Source organism: Gadus chalcogrammus, chromosome 15 (genome assembly GCF_026213295.1).
Source record: "Gadus chalcogrammus isolate NIFS_2021 chromosome 15, NIFS_Gcha_1.0, whole genome shotgun sequence".
Lineage (NCBI taxonomy): Eukaryota > Metazoa > Chordata > Actinopteri > Gadiformes > Gadidae > Gadus > Gadus chalcogrammus.
The window spans coordinates 5,174,128-5,198,568 of record NC_079426.1 but is presented as its reverse complement, the minus strand read 5'-3'; the positions used below and the strand labels follow the sequence as shown (position 1 = coordinate 5,198,568).

General features: G+C 46.4%; 1 protein-coding gene and 1 long non-coding RNA gene across 2 annotated transcripts; both read right to left on the bottom strand.

Moving 5' to 3' along the window:
* Positions 1 to 466: 466 nt before the first annotated feature.
* LOC130404936 (threonine aspartase 1-like) lies at positions 467 to 18,957 on the bottom strand. Its single transcript, XM_056609885.1, is given in 13 exon segments — positions 467 to 478; positions 1,697 to 1,770; positions 5,163 to 5,270; positions 7,809 to 7,886; positions 7,889 to 7,918; positions 13,180 to 13,258; positions 13,783 to 13,902; positions 15,355 to 15,461; positions 16,337 to 16,416; positions 16,519 to 16,603; positions 17,761 to 17,881; positions 18,353 to 18,420; positions 18,951 to 18,957. Coding segments are annotated over 13 exon segments (969 nt in total).
* Positions 18,958 to 19,003: 46 nt separating this feature from the next.
* On the bottom strand, positions 19,004 to 20,335 carry LOC130404266 (uncharacterized). Its single transcript, XR_008904212.1, has 3 exons — positions 20,263 to 20,335; positions 19,372 to 19,553; positions 19,004 to 19,053 (listed from the first exon to the last, which is right to left on the bottom strand). It is a non-coding gene; the product is annotated as an uncharacterized LOC130404266 (long non-coding RNA).
* Positions 20,336 to 24,441: the final 4,106 nt, after the last annotated feature.

The following is a 24,441-nucleotide window of genomic DNA, read 5'->3' as shown; positions in this document are numbered from 1 at the left end:
ATGCGTTTATGTGCATGTGTGTTTGTGCGTGTGTGCGTGCATGTGTGATTGTGCGCATAAGTATGCATGTGTTCATATGTGTGTGTGCGCTTCTGTGTATGCATGTCTGTGTGCAAATGTGTGTGTTTCGTGTGTGCGCGTCTGCATAGTCATTCAGTGTTCCAAGGCTTCCAGGGTTGGACAGACTCGCTGTGAGCAAACATTGATAAAAATATAGATCTTGTGTCCCTGGAATCGAGGAGGACTTCCAGCCCCCCCCCCCCCCCCCTCATGAGGGCTGGCATAGAGCTGAGCCTCTGGGCTCACCTTGTCCTGCCATGAAAGGGGGCTCACAGACTCTGCATTCCGCCAGCGCCCAATACACACAGCGCACTTGGCAAGCGCTCAGATGGTCAGCGATATCCCCAACGGGGGCGGGACTCCCAGAAAACTGGGTTTCTTTTCCGACGGCGGGGGGCAGGTAAGATTAGGAGTGGGGCTGGGAGGAGGACGGACACAGATACAGTCAAGAGCCACGGAGAGAGAGAGAGAGACAGTGAGAGAGAGAGAGAGAGAGACAGTGAGAGAGAGACAGAGACAGAGACAGAGAGAGAGATGGTTACAGAGAGGGAGAGAGAGTGAGAGTGAGAGAGGGTGAGACGATGAGAGTGCGAGAGAGCGCTAGAGAAGCCAAAACAAGCTTGACCTATAGTGCCTTCTCTCGGCCCCAGTACCAGCCCTGAAAATAATTGGCTTGAGGTATCCTCAGCATCGCTTATGCAGATGTCCGCCACCAGGGTACTCATTTATCCTAATGGTTATCAAGGCTCGAAAAACCAACAAACCCCACATGCACCGAGTCGTCCGCTCACTTATAACCAGGAGTCCGCAAGTCGGGGCTTGACGGTGAGTCACGGCCCGCTGGAAAAGGACAAACCCTGAATGGTAATTGCAGGGCTCCGTGAACAATAAACATCTGTACTGCGGAGCAGTATCATTCCTGAGAGGATACCTTCTAACAAAACGCTTTATTGTTGTAAATACACCAAGAGCCATTCCTGCAACGCAATGAGCAATGGCTCTGGAATGGAGGGTCCGAGGAGACACACAGTAAGGCGGGCTGGAGCCAGCGCTCATTTCACGCATCATATTTTTCTACTCCGCCGCTCAACATGTTTCATAAAAATGCATAAATCTGCCGGCATCGCCGAGACCACACCGACTTCCCCCGCAAGACCATTTGTTTCCTCAGTCACATTTTTCTTATTAACAGTCATACATTTCTGGGAGATGTGAAAAAACAAAAGAAAACTTCAGAAAAGGGCCTCGGGCGGAACTATGACTCAAAACTGCAAGTCATTAAAAGAGTATAAAAGGACCCCCCAAAAAATATAAAACAAGCCTCATGTGTTATGAAGCAAAGAAATAATTAAACACACGCCCCAGACGAATTCAAGCCACTGGCTGATGTCAATGAGGAGTAATTACCCATAATGCAGTGCAAACTGTGAAAGTGATGATTCTCTTAGCACCCGCCCGGTGTTCATGCGTTGACGCTGGTGTGAGCCAACTGTCGCACTTGTAAACTTATGGGGGTGGGGGGGCTGATAACGTCAGCCATGCTCGGTGTGTCAACCTTGAAACTGTATACTCCGGTGTTGCTGTGTTGTCTGTTATTGTTAGGGTGGGGGTGGTGTAGGTGGAGGAGACGACTCACCTTGGCCCGGCTGTCCTGGGCTGACATGTAGCCCACGCACATGCTCTCCGTGCTATGGCTCCACAGGAACTCCACTGGGGACACACACACACACACACGAGAAGAAACGAGAGGAGAGAACGAGAGAACGAGAGAGAGAGAGAGAGAGAGAGAGAACAGTCACCGGTCACTCAGAGACGCAAAGGGGGCCAGAAAACCCAGAAAAAATAAAAAACGACCAAACAAATACTGGAACGCAGGCCGACAAAGTGTTTGTAGGAAAGACAAAACAGCGCTCTATAAAAGCCATCAATCTAGAAGGGTTGAGGGGGGGGGTGGGGGATGTTTCCCGTCCAACAGGTGGCCCGTTTGAAATAAACACCTCCCCTGAGGGTACCCCCCGCGGACGATAAGAGCACACACGCACGCACACACACACACACGCACACACACGCACACACACAGACACACACACGAGACGCGCTGTGGCTGCAAAGGACCGCCCGAACCCAGGAGGATACACACACACACACACACACACACGCACACACATGCACACACACAGACACACACACGAGACGCGCTGTGGCTGCAAAGGACCGCCCGAACCCAGGAGGATACGCTTCTTAATTAGGGTGCCAGAGGACACTCAAGGCTCTGTTTAGACCCCTACGTAAACACAGAGACGCCTCCCAGGGCAATATAATCTGGTGGGGGACGGCGCGGTGCCCCCTATCTTTGATTCCCCACGAAGGCTCCCCCTACGTCAACAGCAACACACACCAAGCGCCCACCCACTCACCCCCTCCCCGGTGAAGTGCTGGAGCGGGTGGAGTATGTCACAGAAAACAAACACCACCCTCCTTGGATGTATATAAATAGCCGCACGCCAAGACGCCGCACGTAATAACAAATGAACGTCCGCGCGGTGTTACAACACTGTGGTCTTGGAAACACTTCAATGGGTTTGTGTGTGTGTGTGGAGCAGCTTGGGTTTTACGACAGTGTTTATTGATGCAACTTCTTTAGAAGAGGGTCAAGTATTTTCGATGGGTTTGGAAAAATAACTAGCTCGACTTGAATCCACCAGATAACAATGGCAGAGAGAGGGGCGATCCGCTGCTGAATTCTGACTCTCCGCCTATAACAGAACTGGGAGATGCTCACTAATGGGAAGGGCTGTTTACGCTTCAGGGTTAAAGATCTCACAGTACCAGACATGATCTGCAGTAACTTAGTGCATGTATTTAATAGTAGCCGAAAGCAGGACCATTTATATTTTCTCCTTTTTAAAGATAACGGACCGCCAAGTCAGCAACTGTCGTCATTTTGTGGGATTCAGAAAGATATTCTGAGATATGGGTGAACCCAGGCCCAGAGCCAGAGTTTGAACAAAAAGTGAGGCTTCAGTTGCGGGAGTTCAGTTTAGCTGGGGGTGTGGGGGTCTCGGCTCATCTCGAAGAAATTCTCAACTGTTGACTTGTATACAGTTGCGTTTAGTTTTTAAATTTTATTCTTATTTTGTCAAAGATTACCGGACCTCGGTGACCTCATAGATGGCTACGGGCATGGGTGCATCCCTCCAAGAGCATCTCGTTTGTTACATCTCAAGCCTATGCGGTGTTGTGTCCTGCTCTCCAGCTCAATAGAGCTGACCTCAAGGAGACTTCCAGATAAAGTACAGGTGCCTCCCCAGACATCTCAGTCTGGCAGTAGGGGTGCCAGCTCCCCCAGACCCCAACCTCAAGGGACTGATTATGGTTCCACGTTCACCCAACGCAATGACCACGCAGACGCTTCGACGCAGTCGTGAACCTTCATGGTTCGGCGTCGGGTTATAGTAAGCTGACCAATCACAGCCCTTGCTGCTGCGTCGCCTCGACCGAAGGTTAACATTTTTTGGAGGCGCACATCAGGCCCTTGCGGTGGACGCAATGAGGGTCCGCAAGGACGTAAGGGGTCTGTAACCCCCTTGCGTTGTGTGAACTTGGGACCATAATCAGCCCTTCAGAGAGAGCCTCTGGTCATCAGGCTCAGCTTCACAACCCTTAGCTCCACCCATCGTCGTGAGTAGCTCCTCAGAGTCCTCGAATCCAACGCTCCTGATCGACGAGCCGCTACATCGGCCGAGCAAACCGAGCCCGTCTGTTCCAGATCTCTCCGGTTCCCCCGGTGTATCTCCGAGGACCCGTCAGTGCGCTCCATACTCTTGCGGAGGAGGCGGGGCTCTCGCTGTCTCCCAACCGGGGCGGGACAACCAACGCATTACTGGGTGCTTTGTAAGTGCTCGCTTTCAAGGCCCTGCGCGCATGATTCAGATGATTCAGAAGGCGGGCGGCTGGTGGTGGACGACCGCTCTGAATCTCACTCCACTGCGTGCCTGTGGCAGCCCACATCTAAGCGGGGAGGCCTCGATGTCGGGGTACTCAGTCACCGCCACTTCAGATGTTGGATCTCGGAAGTAGTCAGTCAGTCACGGGATTTTTAGACGTTGGCTCTCGGCCGCAGTCAGTCACTGTCTCGTCACCCGAGCATGCTGGATGCCTCCCGTCTCCATGTGCACTGCGTGGGACTGATTAGCATTTTAAAAAGCACCAAATCACAGGAAAGACCAATTTTAACTAAATGGATGCAACAGCGCTCTCCTTTAAGCAACAATAACAGGAGGTGTGAACTCTGAGCAAAGGCAGAAATGCTGGCTTTGCGCCTGTTTTTCAACACTCTAGGTGTTCAGCTAAACGCACAAAGGCCCGTACAGATATGGTACGGCCAAGATGGCCGCTGGGGGAGGAGGGTTGGGAAGAGAGGTCCCTAAAGCCTCCAGATAAGACCAGGTGGGCAGATTAGCACCGGACCCAGTGGTGGGGGGTCTGTTTGAATCTGAGACAAGGGCGTGGGAAAACAGAGCCTGATTGTTCACAGATAAAAACACAGACCACACACACACACACTCTGATAATCCGATGGATTTGTTAGACATCCAACATGCCGTCCCCCCAACACACACACAGCAAGACGCACACCCCAAATAATCAATACACTCGCTCCCTATCCACACCCTCTCATGATCCGATGGATTTGTTAGACATAAGTCACGCACACACACACACACACACACACGCACACACACACATACATACACACGTGTGTGTGTGTGTACGCGCGTGTGTGTAAGACCTCACACCCTGGAGGTCTTACCCAGAGAGGCCTGGAGGTCTTACCCAGAGGCCTGGAGGTCTTACCCAGAGGCCTGGAGGTCTTACCCAGAGAGGCCTGGAGGTCTTACCATGAGGCCTGGAGGTCTTACCCAGAGGCCTGGAGGTCTTACCCAGAGAGGCCTGGAGGTCTTACCCAGAGAGGCCTGGAGGTCTTACCCAGAGGCCTGGAGGTCTTACCCAGAGAGGCCTGGAGGTCTTACCCAGAGAGGCCTGGAGGTCTTACCCAGAGAGGCCTGGAGGTCTTACCCAGAGAGGCCTGGAGGTCTTACCCAGAGAGGCCTGGAGGTCTTGGGACGGCGGGTCTTCCTCGCAGCGGCAGCATCGGAGCACAATCACCCCACCCAACACACGGTCCTCGCTGGCTAGGAAGGGGGAGCCTAGACACACACACAACACACACCACCACACACACACCACACACACACACACCACACACCACACACACACACACACACACACACACACAACCCACACACACACCACACACTGTATCACGCAAAACAATGACCTGCTATAGACACAGATTCGAGGCCATAATGTCGTTAATATAATGTTTCTTCAATTCAGCACAACTGCATTACATTTTAGAGGAATCCCATTTTCAACATCTCTGGCCAGATGAACCCGTTGAAAGCACTTCAATGAGGTGGAACATTCCCAGGAAATACAATTGTTTGGCGAGTGAGGCAAAATAAAAGTGTGAGGCAGCTTTATATGGACAAAGAACAAAAGCACATTACACCCGCAACCCTGCCAACACAGCACGAGAGACTTTCAGAGTACGTTTTTAAACATGCATACGTACGTGGCGTGCGTGTTTGTGTGCGTGTCTGTGTTGTTTGTGTGCGTGTCTGCGCTGGGGTTCAAATGTGTTGCACATTGTTTTAAAGTTCAGCATTTCAAGTCGTCTACGGTTCCTCAGAGCAAAAAGCTCCCTGCCAGACACCCCATAAACGAGTATCGCTTGACCCGTTCACACAGAGCTGCGGTGTTTCTTAAAAGGGCTCTTAAATGGCTCCTCTGTTGAACAAGCCCTGCTCCATGAAAACCCCTTTGCACACACACTGTTAACAACCCCAGGGGTTCAATCATTCCCCGGTCGGTTCACCATTAGTTGACCTATCAATGGCGATCAGAACGCGACTAAACATAAGCGCTTTTGAACGTTTGCGTTTGTGTGCGTGTGTGTAGATGTGTGCGCTGCCATTTCACTTTACGTACAATACCATAGCTCGCATGAATACATCTGGCTGTGATCTGAATGCATATGTTGTTCAATCAGTTGCAGTCGGTTGGACGGGGAACAGAAAGAATTAAGTATGGAGCATATTTGACGGAGTTACACTTAAAAAATGCTGGTGCAAACAGCTGGTGCTGCCCAACTTAACATGAACCCTATTGCACGGTGTTTACAGATGACCTGCCTCGATAAGTTCCCTAAACTTAAGTTTAAGGGACCAAGAAGCCGCGACCTACATGGTGAATGGTCTGCATTCATACAGCGCTGTTTAAAATTGCCGACTCAAAGCGCTCTACAATAATGCCCAACATTCACCCGTTCTTACACAAATTGACGGCTGTGTCAACCACGCAGGGCGACAGCCAGCTCGTCAGAGCCGTTGGGTGTCTTGCTCTAGGTGTCTTCGGGAGACCTCGACGCTCAGCTAGGAGGAGCCAGGGATCTAACAAGCGGGTTGCCAGTCAACCCACTCTACCCCCTGAGCCACTAACGCCCGATAATACAATCATCCTATTACAATGTGGTCATTACCACCACCGCGTGGGTAAGGTCACAAATACTACAGAGTTTATTTCACCTCAAACACCAAGTGCGTCCTGAGGGGAAAAACAACACGATAAAAAAAAGTCGAGGAGGATGAAAAGGATGATGGTGCTTTAAGTTGTTGCAGAAGCTTTCTGTTAAGAGCGCAGAGCAGATCTCAAACCACTGCATATTTCCCCCAGAGTCATCCAGAGTTGTATCGTGTCCCCGGCTCGCTCGGCCTCGCGTTGCCCCAACAGTCGCTGGCACTTGCGACACCAAAGAACAAGGAGAACAAACACGCTTAACAAGACGGGGAATAAAAGAATACATAAATGAATAACTGACCACTTCTTTAAAAACAACTTCATCTTCACATGAAATGTCCACGAAACATTAAAGAAGAATGCGACTGTGGCTGTGATGTGGAACTGTCTTCTGGAACAACTGCAGGACGAGCTCTCCCAGACAAAAACAATCCCTGATTCAAACGGTCACTCTTGTCATCTCCATTTTCTTTCCCTCACATTTTTCTGTTTTGATATTTAGTTCTAAGGGCAATTGCAAACGTGCATCTGTTCGGAAATCTGACAAACAAACTTGTACAAACCGCCAAACGAAAACATCACTGACATTTCAATGATGAATACATCAATATCTTGCCGCTAAATAGATTCATATCTTGATGAAAAATATACTAATATCTCGATGAACATATTAAAGATTTCTTGATGAAAAACACATTACTGATCTCTTGAGGATAAATACATGAATGATAGTTTGATAATAATAGTTCAATTAACTATTGACCTCAATAAAAACATAAATCATGTCTTGATAAATACACTATATTGAAAATAAACAAACAATCAATCAATGATATATTGAGGTTAAATCCATGAATGATACCTGGATGACATATTCATCTATATTGATGATGATAAACATGAATTATATATTGAGGTTAAATCCAAGATTGAAATCTGGATGACATATGCATCTATATTGATGATGATAAACACATGAATGATATACAGAGGTTAAGTCCATGAGTGATAACTAGATGACAGCTTCTATATTGATGATGATGAACACATGAATGGTGCCTGGAGATTTAACCCCTGGGTGGCGTGTGGGTGAGGTGCAGACTCACTGATGAACTGGTTTTGCATAGCGTCCAGCAGAGCCTGGTGAGCGTCTTCAGCCTGCAGGGCGACGGAGCACTCCCGCCCAGCATAGTGCGGATCAGATGCTCCCCGCAGCCTGGAGAGAGCACACACCACACGTATGAACACACACACACAAGCATGAAAATACAGACAGATACACACACACACACACACACACACACACACACACACGTATGAACAAACACACATATATATAAAAATACACACGCGTTCACACACACACACGAACATACAGACACACAAGTTTATGAAAACACACACGCAGTCACACACACATGAAAATACAGACGCATATGTACGTACAAACACACACACGCATTCAATTGTATGAAATCACACACACATGTATGAAAACACACATACACATGCTGCACAAGTATGCACATATATTTACGAGCACACACACACACACACACACACGCACACACACACGAAGGGGCTCAGGGATAGCAGCAGCAAGGTAGAGGGTCCGGAGGTATCAGGCGCCCATCTTGAAGTGGTTCTGCTCTGAATATCATGTGGATGAGATGGGCTGTGCATTGCAGCTATCTGGTTATGATTGTTGGTCTCGGCAAGCCTTTGATGTATACACATGTTACAAAAGCCTGCCATGCTTTCCGTGATTAACTTAAGGTACCTCAACATGCGGTGCTAATTAAAGGATTCTTGATTTGATATGCACATAAAAAGAAAGCACAGCACTATCCTTTGTTGTTATTATACACTTTTTTTTTTAAACATGTTTTTCGAGTCAGTTTGTCTCTTTTAAGAATTGCACATCTTCCGGACCGACGCCTTGCAAAGTCCAGGTCATCTTCATACGGTTAAAACATATTCCACACAGCCGTCTAAGCAGAACCGTCAGATGCCACGCGGCTTGCTCAACGGCACATCAGCAGCAGCAACGGAGAATCAGTGTTAGATAAATTATATTCAACCCAGTTTAAAGATGTACAATATTGAAGCAGTTAAATGGTTGTAAGCTGTAGGCTAACCATTCACTTCAAGCTAACACGTCATGCTAAAAAACATGTTTTTCGCAATGATATTTTTGCACAATCCAAGCAACCAAAAAAATTATAATTTTAGTTGGGGTTTTTTTCTACTTTGGAGGAATTTTTAAATTAGATTGCGAAGAGCAGTTTGTGTCATTACTCATCCCGAACAGAGGACCGAATTGAAGCCAAGATGTTCAATCGGGAAACTGTTAATTGAATGTTGTCATAACCACAGCGAGGTCTGTCGAGCGAGTGCCGTGGAGACCCATCGCAAGCCCACACTGGAAAACACGCCGGTGTCAGTCGAGGAAGAAGAAGAAGAAGAGAAAAAAAACGGGCCTAATTTCTTTTAATAGTTCCAGTGCATACTTGAGAGACGCTTTTTCTTCTCTCATAACAACTATTGCAAAGAGCCACTTCACTGGTCTGCCAGAGACGACAAAAAACAGACTTGGACTTGTGGAAACACTGCTGTTAGGAGTTCAAAGAATAGTCAGGGGGAGGAGAAGGCATTACAGACACACTTCACCCGTTTTATATTGGTACGTAGTGCAGGGCGGCAATACGTTACATATATTTAGTTACAGCTTTATTTCACTCGTTCCATTTTAATTTTCGCTTTCTTCTCGATTTCTCGCTTGTAAAAATGTCCTCCTGATTACAGCTGCAACAGAAATGATGAATAGCCCACAGTTTCACTCTGAACCTGTTGTACCCAAAGAGTCATATCGTATAAAAATCTCAATGGTTGTGCAATTCATGTACTTATTTAATGGTGTTCTGCGAACGTCAGTAACGATCAAGAACACACACCGCTTTAAAACAGAATATAGGGCTGTGTGTGTGTGTGTGTGTGTGTGTGTGTGTGTGTGTGTGTGTGTGTGTGTGTGTGTGTGTGTGTGTGTGTGTGTGGTGTGTGTGTGTGTGTGTGTGTGTGTGTGTGTGTGCAAACACGAACGTGCGTGTCCTCAAGGTCTGATTTACACCGCCCATCTTCCAACTCTCCGCCGTTCAGCGAGTGAACAGTTTTCCGTACCGTACACACGCCAATAACTTGACGGCTCTCTTAAATTGCATGTTCAAATGCATTTCCACGCAACGAATCATACATCATGTATCAAAACACGACCTGGGCCAAAGCGTTGGACAGGGAGAACAAATCGAGTGAAAACAAAAGGAGGGCTTGGCAACGGCAGCAGAGCCAGCCCGTAAAGAGCAGAGAATCCAGTCTTGTTGTTTGTGTAAACAGCCATAAAGACCCCGTAAAACATCAGGTAACCACAACAATACCCCGGCCAGGTTCCTGTTTCCGCGGCAACCAGATGTCGGCAACAACGCGCACTTGGCCAGGTACCGCAGATATTTTTTTTTCTCTCCCTCTCTGAACACTTTTACCGTAAAATCCTGACCGCGTACCGGGAGAAGTGCCGACACAGTGCGCTCTCCCTGGGGGAGGGGGGGGGGGGGGGGGGGGGGGGTGAGGAAGAAGAACCGCCAAAGACCGTCTGACCAACACCTGAACAGAATGCGACCAGGGGCCGCAGGAAGTGGACAGAGAGATGCCTCAAAAGGTAAACTCATAAAACAAACATCAGCCCCCGCCCTATAAGCCCCTCCTGGCGATGATGAAGGACGGTAATGTGACATGTGCCACACATAACCACAGAAATAATTATTCCTGTGGTTATGTTATTTTTGATGGGCAAGGCCTTTGAAGGGGGAGGAAATCAGAAGCAGGTGTCCCACGGGAACACACAAAAAACCTGCGCTCCAGCCCCACTGGGAAGCTACACTGTTGACATGAAAGGCATACCTGTGCTGCTCAGACGACCGAGGACGTAAATAATCACCAAAGATCTATAGCGTCAGAACAGGCTTGACTGTTTAGTTATGCATATCGTTTATAACATGTGTAGAAGGTCAGAAAGAGGATTCAGAAATACCAACATTTTCTAAATATCTGTGCACGGTCATGACGCAATGGAAAGAAAACATAAATGTTGATGAAATCTGAGAGAATACGGATATGTTGATTTTGTTTCTCACTGAGATTGAGGTTGTATTGTTTCGAGGTAATACCAGTCTGATCCAGGTTGTTAACTGATTTACACCCTGATTTTACACTTTATAATATTTTAAGTAATATTATTACAGTCCCAGCCACAAAGCCCAAGGACTCCCAACCACGACACTCCGCGCCTTGCCACACAACCCAAACACACAGCTCAATCTTGGGTCCGATCCAACCCCCTCTCCCCTCCTCCTAGCTCCCCAGTGAAAAGACCCGGTGGTTCGCGCCAGAAGCTGTGTGCAGAACTGTGTCTAAGCATCTCCCAGGAAGAGGAAACACGAGCTCTGTCTCGTACACAAAACCCATCGGACCGCATGAATGAACGACAACACTTCCTTTGGCTCGGAGGGGGCCCTGCCATGAAAAGATGGCAGGATGTGAATGTACATGGTAGGAATATGTTGCCCATTCAGGACGCCTTTGCTTTGTTTAAAAAGGGGTGGTTGGTTCTTGAAAGGGTGGTGGGGCGGGGGGGGGGGGGGGTTGGGGGGAGTCCTTTGTTCCAGTGTGACAGTGTGCATTAGTTTAAAAACCTACAGACCCATGGCTGCAGGGCTGACTCGCCCGGAGAACAAGAGGCAGGAGGCAGAACATCTTATTTGGCTTCAAAGTATCGTACATGTGGATGCAGGAATCTCCCCGTGCAGGGCCACACTTCATTGTTTTGTCTCTTTCAGGGCTTCTGGAAGCGCAGATTCTGTAGATAATCCTGCCCCCAGTGTTGGCTGACCTCGACGTCACCCTCATCCTTAACCAACAAAACTGTAAATAGAACGACGGTAAAGTCCCGAGCGGTTGAATGTACAGTATAAAACGTGTTGAACAACAATGACAGTTGGGCCACACAGGCCAAAGCCTGCAGGCTGGTTTAGGAATACAGATGCATCACATTAGCCGGTTCCAACACTTGCGTCATAGGAATGAGGCAAATCCAAAACAAACATAATGAGATCAGCGAAGGCCTCGACCCCACGTTCGCTGACCGCCAAACGTTAAGTGTTTCCCCGCTGTCATGTGACCATGACTCACCATTAGGCTACTATAACAGTCACCACTTTGTAGACACCACAAAACAAGGCGAAAACATCCCCTTGTTAGTTCAGTCGAAACCCGCGAGACACCAGCTATCCCGCACCTATCTGTGAGCAAGGAGCATCGACCACGATGAATCAATTCCTGCCACGCTGCGGGTAAACGAGTCCACACCAGACACACCGTCAACACCTCACACTGCGAGTGAGGGAAGTACACGCACCGCGCCGCGACTCAAAGTCCACCATCTTGTCCTCGGAATCATCCATGTGATCCGTCACCATGGCTGTGCCCCCAGCCCCCCCCTCCCCCCCCCCCCCCCCTCATCCAGTGTCCAATGTCGGACCGCGCCGCACAACATCTGACGCCGTTGTGTTCTTTATCTCTCGACACACCTGGCGTGCAGCTGACCCACCAGACGAGGAATCGTGGCGGCGGCGGCGGCGGCGGCTGTGGCGGCCGTGCGATGACTCAATCAGCCCAGGAAGTGACTGATGAGAGCGGCCTAGCGGGGGGAACGGACTGAGGGTCACTGGAAAGTATTATGGGGCCTGTTTGAAGCCTGACTCACTGAGAGGCCCCGGCCGTACGGTATCTGTTTCTGATTCATATCGTCTCTACGACGCGAAGAAAAGATGCGTGCCGCGGCAGGCTGGGGGCGGCTACAGATAGAGGGTTTATAAAAAAACTAAAAGATGGAGATATAGATATCTGTATCTTCCACTCTAGATGATAACACACGCACGCGCACACACACACACACACCACACACACACACACACACCACACACACACACACACACACACACACACACACACACACACACACACACACACACACACACACACACACACACACACACTCAAACCCAGAGTTAACACACACGCAAGCGCACGCATGAACACGCACGTGCACTCACACACCCACCCCCCCACACACACACACACACACTCAAACCCAGAGGAAACACACACGCAAGCGCATGCGTGAACGCGCACGTGCACTCACACACCCACATACACGTTTACAAACACCCACACACACACACTCAAACCCAGAGGAACACACACGCAAGCGCATGCGTGAACACACGAACATGCGTGAACACGTGCACTCACACACCCACATACACGTTTACACACACACACACACACACACGCACCAACCCACGCAAACACCCACCCACCCAACCCACCACACAGACCCACAGAGCAGAGAGTGTCATGGGGTACCTGAGGTACTCACTGCTGTGGAGTAAGGGTTTGAGTTACAGCTGTTCTGGGCCCAGCAGCCACATCCGTAATGAGCGGCCTGGGAATAGAAGCAAAACAGAGGAGACCCAGGCATGTCAGAGGTGTATAATTGCTCAAGGCGTATTTTTAGTGCGGCGCGCACACAGAAGCGAGGGGGGGGGGGGGGAAACATAGAGCAGGAGGGAACGTCAGGGTAAGCCCTTCAGGTTTGAGCAGCGGGACTCAAACCTACAGAGAGAGAAGTGGCCCACATTAAACAATTAATACGCTTAACAGACGCCGACGCTGACTTCCAGGGGAGACTGAGAACCACGAAAGAGTGGAAGTCAGTAGCCCTGTCCGGCAGAGGGTCTTCCAGTCCTGGGAGTGCATGGCTATCCAACGTGGGAATCCACCCCCTTGACCCTTGACCCGTGCAGGGTCAAAGCCATGCTCTAGCTGATTCGAGGCGGACTAGTGAAGATACAAGAGGAGCTACATGTTTGAGAGCAGGTAGACTCCACCTGGTGGAGGTTTAGGCGAAGGTGGAGCTAGAGGAGATACGAGGAGGAAGAGGAAGAGGGAGAGGGAGGGATGGTTTACCTGGCCCACCCTGCCAGGGTGTTTCATAGCCAGCCCGCCGCTGGAGACGGCTGAAGCCACGTTTCCCTCCTGGTCCACCACGATGGCCCCCACGGTGTCAAGACACTCAGAGCCGTTCTCCTGCATCGCAAGGGGGGGGCGGGGGTGAGGGGGGCAACACACACAGACACACACAACGTGAGTTGAAATAACAAGATCACTGCTGACATACTCTAGAGCGGGGATTCCTCGTCAGAGCTGAAAGAAGAAGCAGATGGACGCGTGTAGGCTTGCGTTAGTGGATTGACTTGTTAGGAGGCCTTTTATGGTTATACTTAAAGTGGACGTTTTCTGGAAACAATAACCCCTGACAAACAAACTTCAAACTAGGTTAAAATTATGCTGCATGTGTATATTTGATAAATTGGGTTCTTGGGCTGTCTTTCCACTTCAACATGTGGAAAGACCCCCGTGCACGCGCGCACACACTTTAATGCCGTCATATGTACTGGCATACGCACTAACATTACATTTGGTTTTATTTTGTGCAATTTAGGTTACAATGTAGCCAATAACAGGACAATACAACAACACAATAACCCTTGAGTCTTGATTGAGGAGAGCATCTCACAGAGTGCTTCAAACGATTGTCAAAGCGCATAAAAATGCAGCGCAGAGGGCACGAGATTGAGCGTACTTTAAACGGCTCAGTGTGTGTGTGTGTGTGTGTGTGTGTGTGTGGTGTGTGTGTGTGTGTGTGTGTGTGTGTGTGTGTGTGTGGGTGTGTGTGTGTGTGTGTGTGTCTCTGTTCCACACAGCATGGGTATCTGCAGGTCGTAATTATCCCACCGTTTCCTCCATAAGAAACCAACGACCTGAGATTAGAGGACTGTGCAGATGTCAGACCTTTTTATCGGCCGTTTGTCATAAAATCAAGACAAGAGCCCGAGGCTGCATTTAGATCTGGTTAAGTGTGTCAGACGGACAGTGTGGTGTTAGTGGTGGTGCAAAAGCAGGAGTGGGGGGTGTAAAACGCCTCTGAAATCAAATGCTGAACTTGGTCCTATACTTTACTGCTATACTTTCACTAATAACAGATCAAGTTCAATGACTTCACATCAAAGAGGCTAATAGGGACGTGAGTCTCTCGGTTTCACAGGCTTCTTCTTGTGGTCATGATTTGATTCTAAATTGATTCTTAATTAAAACGATTCGCGCTTCCAAATGGATTCTCGCTTCTAGGGGTGCTGATTTAATGATCCACTCCGTCCACTGTGAAGAAGGCGTGTTGGGATAGGATGGCATGAAAGCAGAGTAAAGTGTGTATAAGATGATGTTGTTTGTTTTATATTTGTAATGGCTATATAATCTGATTGCAATAATGTGCACACATAGGCAAACCCAAGGTGAAATTAAATAAAAATAAAAATCGTTTTTTTTTTGTGACTCCATTAGTCAAATAACGTTAAAAAGGATAAATAATTCTTATGCAACTCGTTCTTTTTTTTCCCTAGACCCAAATGAACGACCATCACTGGGTGACGGAGAGGAAATAACGGAAGTGGATGGGAGATGTTGGAGCAATGTACTCACAGTCTCACTGGACTGTCGCCTTCTCTTCATCGGGTTCTCCGGTGTGTCCATCTTCTCTGCAATCTCCATCTTTCGCTTGTTCCTCTTGTAGGCCGACAAACTGAACTCTACGGGTGCAAATCGATAGCCTATGAACTCGTTACACATGACACCATAGCAAGGATGTAAAAAAGACGAAACAATCACACTGAAATTACTACACTATCTTACTTAGTAGGCATCTGAGCAGAAGAAATTGGAATAAATAAATAAACTATTTGAGAGACTTTGCAAGCCAGAGTTTATTGGTGCAGGACACAAACGTGTGAAATTAGCAAAGAACATGACCTACCTCGTAATAAAATATGGACATCCTTGCATTAAATTTTACAGCACTCTGGCCATCTTTAGTCATTTTGAAATGGTGTTGATAATATAATTAGCCAATAAAGGTTTTCAGACCAAAACCAACGAGATTAACGAGATTACCTGTTGTGAACTTGGCCAAAGGAAAGGCTGAGTCTATAGCATTACGTCGATGATTTCCTTGTTTTTCCAGTCATTATTTTATATGATAAGGAATGTTCCAGCTCGTCATCATAAAAACGTCTGGAGTAGCGTAACGTAATACAAACAGGAAATACCGTATCGCTTTCTGCACGCCTAGAGTTACTTACTATAACAAACTATTTCTTTGTGTGCCACAAACAGTCGGCAGGAGAGTCGAGTCCCCAAGAAAAAAGTTGTGGGTTTACCTGTAGGTTTCCCTTGAGCAAGACAACCAACCTAACATCTAGCTGCTCATTCATAACATACAACTATAATATGTATGTATGCAGCTATAATAATAATATTTTTTGCAAACAAAATACATCTTAGAATAAAATTCAGCAGACAGTTTAACTTAAGGCGGTTAAAAAAACTGACTTTCTTCTTGATCGTCATTCACCAGATGAAAAACACTGCAGCAATAAAAACAAAACAAAACAAAAACGAGTCCTACTTGTGGCCATTTTCTCCGCGGGGCAGGGGGGAATCCCGTGAGCAACGGCCCAGTCGTGCGCTCCCCTCCCCACCAGGAAGCTAGCGCGACGGGGGGAAGACACCACATCAGAGCACTTCAGCATCACATCGCGTCCACTCCAGCGTGACATTAAACAGATCCCAGAGGACGGAGGTAATCACCAGGGTGGGATTCTGCCTGCCGATAGCTTCCCTTTCTGGGCCTCGCTCAGCAGGCGGTGGGCCACCAGGACAGGGTTCTTTATTCCTAGCAGGGTTGGAGGAGGGAGAGAGGGAAAGGTTGTAGAAACATGTCTTAATGAACAAGGAGATGGCGGGAGGTGGTGTTTGATTTGAAAATCGTCTCTGCTGCGGATCTTGCCAAGGAGAAGTGGTTGACACCAGCAGAGAACAAAAGCAATGGCATGCCTCGGGCAGATTAATGTATACATGTTACATATTAATGTCGGGCTTTTGATCTCTGAAGCGGACGGTTTAAATATTTAGATAGACCCAGGCTGTTTGTTTTAACGTCTGAAATTAAAAATGGCACGGCTATCCTGTTCCAAAGGGAGGCCCTACCAGCGAACAGAGAGGGGTAATGCTACAAGGGCTGGAATCACTTTCACTGTGTGTTACATCACGCCGGCACGGGAAGAACAATCTTGGTTGTATTATTATTATGCGTTGTCTCACGGTGTAAATGTCATGTGGGGCCCCCCCTGGGCATTTTGTATGGGATAAATTATGTCAGCCTCAGAGATAACGTTGGAGTTCCTTGCACACAAACAAAGCTTCCTTTGCGCAGGGATGTAAACATAAAGATAGGCCCTGTTTATTATTACGGTTAAAAGAAAAAAAATACATGGTGGATTTTTTCGCTTGCTAGGTCCCCCCTGTTGCTGATGCTTCCCCACGAAACCATGAGAGAAAGAAACTCAATCATAAACATAAGATCCGGCGCGTCCTTGTTTGTGTATCTAGTGGTGGGGGAGCGGTTTATTACAAGTAGGAGGGTCGTTAAAGTGACATTGGTAATAACACAAGAGCAATGGCGTACCCCTTCCCCCGGCAACAAATTTACAAATCCTACTATGGCCACGCAAGGACCCGCCCTACTCTGTCTGTGATTGGCCGGGTTGCATGCAACTCAACTGGACGCTTTAGAACTCTACGGTAACCTTGCTGTGAGCATTCGAGAGCGTCACCAACGAGCTCTAACTCTACCCTAACCCCTAACCCTAGCAGCTAATATCAAGCCATTAAAAGCACGGTAGTCTAATCCATAGACAGTAGAATCAAAGGTAGGGGTGACGTGTGTGACGGAGCAATCAGAAATAGAGGCGGGCGTGTCTTTTCGGGTTCTTGGCGTGGACATAATAGGATTCGTAATTTCCGCCCCCCCCCCCCCGGCCGGAGCCTCACCTCGTATGGCGCCCACGGCGCCGTAGTGCAGCGACTTGCCGTCCATGATGCTGGCGTCGCACTCGATCTCCCCGGAGAGGTTCAGGTTGGAGCCCATCCCGGCGTTGGTGAAGGGAGAGTCCTGGGCGCGGGGCATGAAGAAACATGAACAACATGGCTGCCAACCGCAGTGCCAATGATAACAGACGGTGTGGAAGGGGGAACAGTTGGTCTTTTGTACGCAAGTTTAGAAAGAGAGAAAAAAAAAGGTGGTGATGGGCCAGTGGCCTTCTGAAATGTCGGTAAGTGCAGATATCTCTTCGTAGCGTTATATAAACAAGCAAAAAAAACCATTATCTTCAATTATTAATTAAATGACTTTCACAATATTTGTTAATCGAATTGATATCTTAATCTTGTCTCTCTAAGTGTATCAAACATTCTAAACGCAAAGGATGTGACACATCACATCACACAAACACATCACTTAATCATCAAGTCTCTTCTCCCCTTTCCAACTTGGGAGGACGCTCTACTAGCCCACCCTAAAACACAGCGAGCATTCATTAAGAGGATGCATGGAGCATAGCCTCAGGAGCCAGCCTCTACTGACCTCCAGTTCCACCAGCGCTGCCGCACGGCCTCCATGGCCAGTGCCCCGGCCCGGAGCCTCTCCACGGCCTGGTGAGCAAGCACAGAGGCCCTTTATACATGGAAGCCTTCAGCCACTGTTGGTTTTGTATTCAACACGCTGCACCAAACTCTTGGGACTGTTATTGAATGGAAAGTGCTTCACAATTAAAAACGTGTTGTCGGTATTTAGCATTGCGTGAACCGTGGATTGCAACTTTTGCATCTTTTTGTATTTATTTTACTCTGAATGTTAGTGAAGTACAGTTCAAACAACGTTTCACAACAAATCAGACCAAACTGTTGTGTAACAAATAGTTACACAATACATGCTAATAGAAAATATGTAACAAATAAATATTTATATAATAAAATGACCAGCTTTGTATTTCTGATTTCTATGTCTACTCTACACTCTCTCCAGTATCTAAAGGTAGATCTGAGTGTTATTATTTGTGTTACTAAGAATCACCATAAACACCATATATCTGCGAATAGTGATTAAATATTCATGACTACATGTAGTAATTTTTTTGGTGTGCGCTGCACATCTCCAGAAATGAATGAGTACATTTCAATACATGTCATGCAGTGTACAAATTTATATTAAAACTTACTCTCTGGCAAGCCCTTTGCAGACATGTTTGTACTCCTTGGCCTTTGACTCAGAATGGTATCCGGCCCCTAAAGCACAACCATGGCATACGTTTCAACGACACGTTTGAACACGCATTTAGGATCCTTTGTATCTTACTAATACATTTTAATACCTAATAAAATGTTTGTCAGCATCTTCTAATTCAGCAAAAATATACAAATTCATAGTGAAACAATAATTACTGCACCAAAAACAATGTTAGGTACAAATATTTGATTTGTACTATAGCCTTCGTAGAAGACAAGTCAATCACTACTTCCAACTAGTTAAGATATACACCGAATATATACAATTTAAAAGTAGGCTATGTCAACTGATGATACAGAGCGCTGAATGCAACTTACCAGCGTGTACTAATACAAATCCACCGACAGCTTTGGGCTCTTCGTCTGTCCTCTGAGCTGAGTCTGAGTGCTGATTGGTCCATGAGTTTGGAAGAGAGGAAGGCGGTTGCGGTTGCGGCTGCTCCTCAACACAGGTGATTAGATCCTCCATCACCCCTGCATAGCTTGACAAGCGTCATGGCCTGTGGGACCCATGGAAGAGTGATGTGGACGTGGTGATCTTATTAGCCTTACTCGTAGTTTAATTAGATCTTTGTAACATTGCAATGATATGGAACAAGGTGAAAGCAAGCAACAAAGTTCACTGGAGTGTACATGACAATGAAAAATATTTTGAATACATCATACGTACACACTGGTAACTTTACTATTTATTATCTTTCAACTGAAACAAACAACAGCTGCATTTTAATTTGAATGAGCAGGTGTTGCTATTCCTTCATTTCACTTTTGCAATGTTTCACTACAGTCAACTGACAAGACACAAATACACTAACGTTGCACATCATGCAGACACATGCACATCACGCAAATACATGCACATCACGCAGAGACATCACGCAGAGAGATGCACATCACGCAGAGAGATGCACATCACGCAGACAAATCGCGCAGTGGATGACAGCGGTGCGTGGCAGGCGCCGACAGGAATGCCATTCAAATCATGTATTGCAAGTACGCATTGCAAGAATGGGTTCGCTGCTGGGACGCCTAGCTAACACACCTGTCAACAAAGTAGATGTGTAACTTTACGTACAATAACGTCTTTGTACGCATGACATATCTAGTTGTGTGTTGAAAAAACCCGTGTCCGCCAGACCGGATTCCTATACGCACTGATCCGATTTATGGAATACCAAGGGCGAACTTTAGATCGGTACACTTGCCTACCTGTATGCGCTATCCATAGCCATGTAGCTCGAAGGGGAAGAGTACTTCCTGGTTCAGATACACGTTGCTAAGGAAGTAGGCGCGCTCAAAACACTGTCCCCCTTGTGCAGCGACCGCGCGGTCTTTGGTTCCACCGGCGCGTGGGTTCTACTGTAGACCCAACCACTTGACCCAGATCCTCGGTTTTCTATGTTTAAAAAAAAATAAAAATAAAAAACTATTTTATTATTTTAATTGACTCGAGTAACCACGACAAACATGAAGTATTGCAAATCTGCATTGGTGTTCTGTCTGTCGTAGGCTACTGCTGGTCGTATCGCTCGTTGGAGTATTGGAAGTTATTTTTTTTATAATAATAATAATAAACCCAATATAAATATTTTGAAGGCGAAGACAATTCTTACATGGACTTTGGCATGCCTTATTATTATTCCTATTTTAGTCATTTTGAAAATGCATGTATTTCAACCCATTGGTTTTACTGTACACGACCGATAGCACAATGTCTTACTTCATGACCAATATAAATAGACGTTCAACAAAGAACAGTTTAAAGACTAGGCAACATTTTGAAATTCATAATTATGAATCTACAAAAAGTTATATTTTGTTTGTAAAACAACCGAATTATCCATTCAAAGTTTTTAAAACACAACCAGAAAGTCACTTATCTCAGAAATGGCAATATAAAATGAACAGTTAAGAGAAACATACCAGGAAAAATATCCCTGTGTGTTTAATCATACAGAGCCCATATTAGGCTGCTATACATCATGTTTAAGACCTGTCGACAGGGCATGCCGCCAGCATTGATCATCACCACGCAACAGGCCTCCATGTGTTATCGGAGCGAGCGAGAGAAAGAGCCTGTTCATTTAATCCTGATTTGTAGTGTAATGTTGTTTGTTTTAGATCGGGTCAGCATGAGATAAAAGGGAAGCTGAGGGGGCTATTAAACTAGAAGAGAGAGAGAGGAAGAGAGAGGAGAGAGAAGGAGTGAGAGAGAGAGAGAGAGAGAGAGAAGAGAGAGAGAGAGAGAGAGAGAGGAGAGAGAGAGAGAGAGGAGAGAGGAGAGAGAGAGAGAGAGAGATGGGGGCCCCAGGGGTTGGGGGCAGCAGAGGGGCCCGGGCTGTCTTTAATAAGGCCATGCTTTGGTAGCGCATGCCTTCCAGTCTCTGTGGAAACTATTGGTTTCAGCGCGGCGGCAGATGCCTCAAATCTTCTGGAGTTCATGTCCAGTTATTTTTACAGGGTAGAATTTAGATTACAGCGTAGATGGAACCCCCTAATAATACCAGACAATGCAACAATGTCATACCCGTAGATTGCAAATGGTGTAGCCTACTAGGATCAAATTCAATGTTAAAATCAAAGGCAATCTGATGCTTAAGAGTCATCTATGCTACGGTTCAAAGGAGAGCGCCGAGGGCAACACTTTGAAATCAACATCAAAAATGCAAGTTCAACTTCAAAAACAATCAATGGAAGTGGAATGTGTAGACGTAGGCCTACTCAGTTTGTTTCTGTGCATTAACATTTGAGTATCGATGACATGGTAAGAATTTTGTTTTTTAAACGTCCTTTTTTTTTTTACGTCCATCTATTATCACCGATTATAACAATCGGAGCCTGAAGGTAGGCCTAGAAATTACTAACAGGTGAGAATTTCATCTTTCGATGATGACGGGACAGGAAAATTACCCGATGTGTTTACACAAAAAGATGCCTGTACAACGTGGTCTCAGTTGTTCTTGGTCTCAACCAGTCATGGGCACATCAATCCTGCTGGGCTCAAGCAAAGAAAAACTCATGCACACACACGCTCTGCTGTTGTAAAAGAAGGCAAGGCTTTGCTCAAACACAATAAACAAAAAAATCAAACCTCTGCAATATACTGCTTGTTTTGCTTTGGAATATTGCTTAATAAACCACCCCTGGCGAGTTCTCTCCCGCGCATCAGGGGCACCCGCTTTGCAAGAAGCCGTGTGCGTTTATTTGACAGTCAGTGATGCGCTCTGGCCTGCAGCGAGCAGCAGAGAGCCGGCCAAGTGGGAGGCCGTTTAGCAGTGCTGTGGGTGATTACCACACATTATTGAGTCAACGGGGGGAAAATGCTATTTGCATATAAATGTATGTTTTGAGTGGTGTTTTCCTTTTAAAGAACCACACTTCACAGCACCGCTGTAACCATGGAATAGGGGAACATTATCCTATTATATATATACCTCGGCGTTAAATCATCTAATCAGAATTGAGATGAGCGATGCGTTTTATGCTACATGATGTACTTCAAATCGTAACACGATCAACACAGAAGGAAACCTTTCGGGGAAACCACGTTTTAAATAAATAAATAATGAATGAAGTCTTTGAAATAAACAACAGGGCTTCCAACCAGCGAGCCTCATGAAACGCTTGGCTCTGGTTGCATTCCCCCTCTATCAGAGTGGCGAGACACTGCCTGCAGCTGGGGAACAGATGAGCACTGCTGCACCGTTTGATGGCAGACAATAGACGATCTAGACAGGCAAGTGTTTGACTGAAAAGGTTGAAAGGAAAACCACATCTACAACCACCAGAATATCCATATGAGCTGCAAATGTTATGCATCCCAATACCAGTTGGATGCCTGACTGAGCAGAGTGAGACGGAGGTGCCATCCCCGACCACATTTTCCACTCACATCATTTTACATTCATGTGTAATAAACATTAGTGTCCATGCAGTTTGGGGCGATTTAATTGATGTATCCGGTTGGGACGTTTTCATTTGTTTTCTGCAGAACGTTTTCAGGCTTTTGTTCCTAATCCATCAAACTGACAAAGGGGCTTTCATTACTTTTTTTCTTTTCTTTAAAGACTTGATTGCTTCGAGACATTTTTATGTTTTTTTGCAGCTAACGATAATAATTAAAGTTCTCCTGTGGTATGCTATTCAGAATGGATTCCCTGAAAAAGAGCTGAACAGTAAAGGCGTTGATTGAGGAATATTACAGACATGATAATGACGTCCCCTCAGGGCAATTAACTCAACGAATAGCCACAGTGGCTATTAAGAGCTAAAGCCCAACCATCACAGGGCTTACAGATGTTGACATAAGGATACAATAATTGTGATGTCTCCAAACCTCTGGGAAGACTTTTCATCAGCGATACCAATTGTGGGGCCCCTCGGCGCATTACTGTGCTTACTGTAATTATGTTGCTAGGACTGTAAGTAAGAAAACAAATACATGACTTGGTTGAACAGAGAATCGTTTGGTGCACTGCCTTGATGCCTTGATGCCTAGATGCTGCTGCTGCTGCTGCTGCTGGGGACTTTGGGCATAATCTTAATCTTGTAACCATGACGATAACTTGAGCCTACGCACTTTTACACTAATAGACATTTTTAGAGACCATGTCCTTTTTATTCTAAACAAAGATTTCCACCACTTCCATCTTAGGTTATTTGGGTAAATTGACAGCAAGATAACAAAGTAGGTCTCCAGTATTAATGAAGATGCATTAAAAAATCCCAGTAGTCCTACATTGAATCATCAACAAACAGAACAACTCAACAGGGGATAGATATGTCATTTTAACCTTTATCTTTTCGGTCTGCTCCTTGATTGCCATCAGATTTCAGTCGTGTATGAAAGGTGCCAAAGTGGAATTCATTTGACGCAGTACAGCACTGTGCAACAATGACATCTAGTGGTTTCATTTTCCAAGTACATGTGAAATAACAACGCGCTTCTTTCAAAACTCTTGTAGCCTAGGCTAGGGTATCTCATCTTAAATTGCCGACCAACCTTTTAATCAATATATATGGCTATATATACAATTAACATATATTAATACATGTTTTTCATTGTATTACTGACCAAACGTCTCTTGCATTGACGTGACAATCCCACATAGGCCTAAATTATTTAATGAAACAGCACCATGAGCTGATATTGATTAAAGACCAATATATGTTTATGATAACAATAATAGGGAAGGTCTGTGGTGATATCAGCAGAATTCGGGGCGGCCAAAGCTCGCCTACTGGATGACAGATTGGGATCTTTGGAACCAAACACAAAATGACAGCTTGTCTTCCTGACCTGATTTTGACCGCTCCACAACACAGAAAGCCTAGCCGTAATATCGCTGTTAATTAAATAAAATGAAATGTTCTCCAAAATATATCACC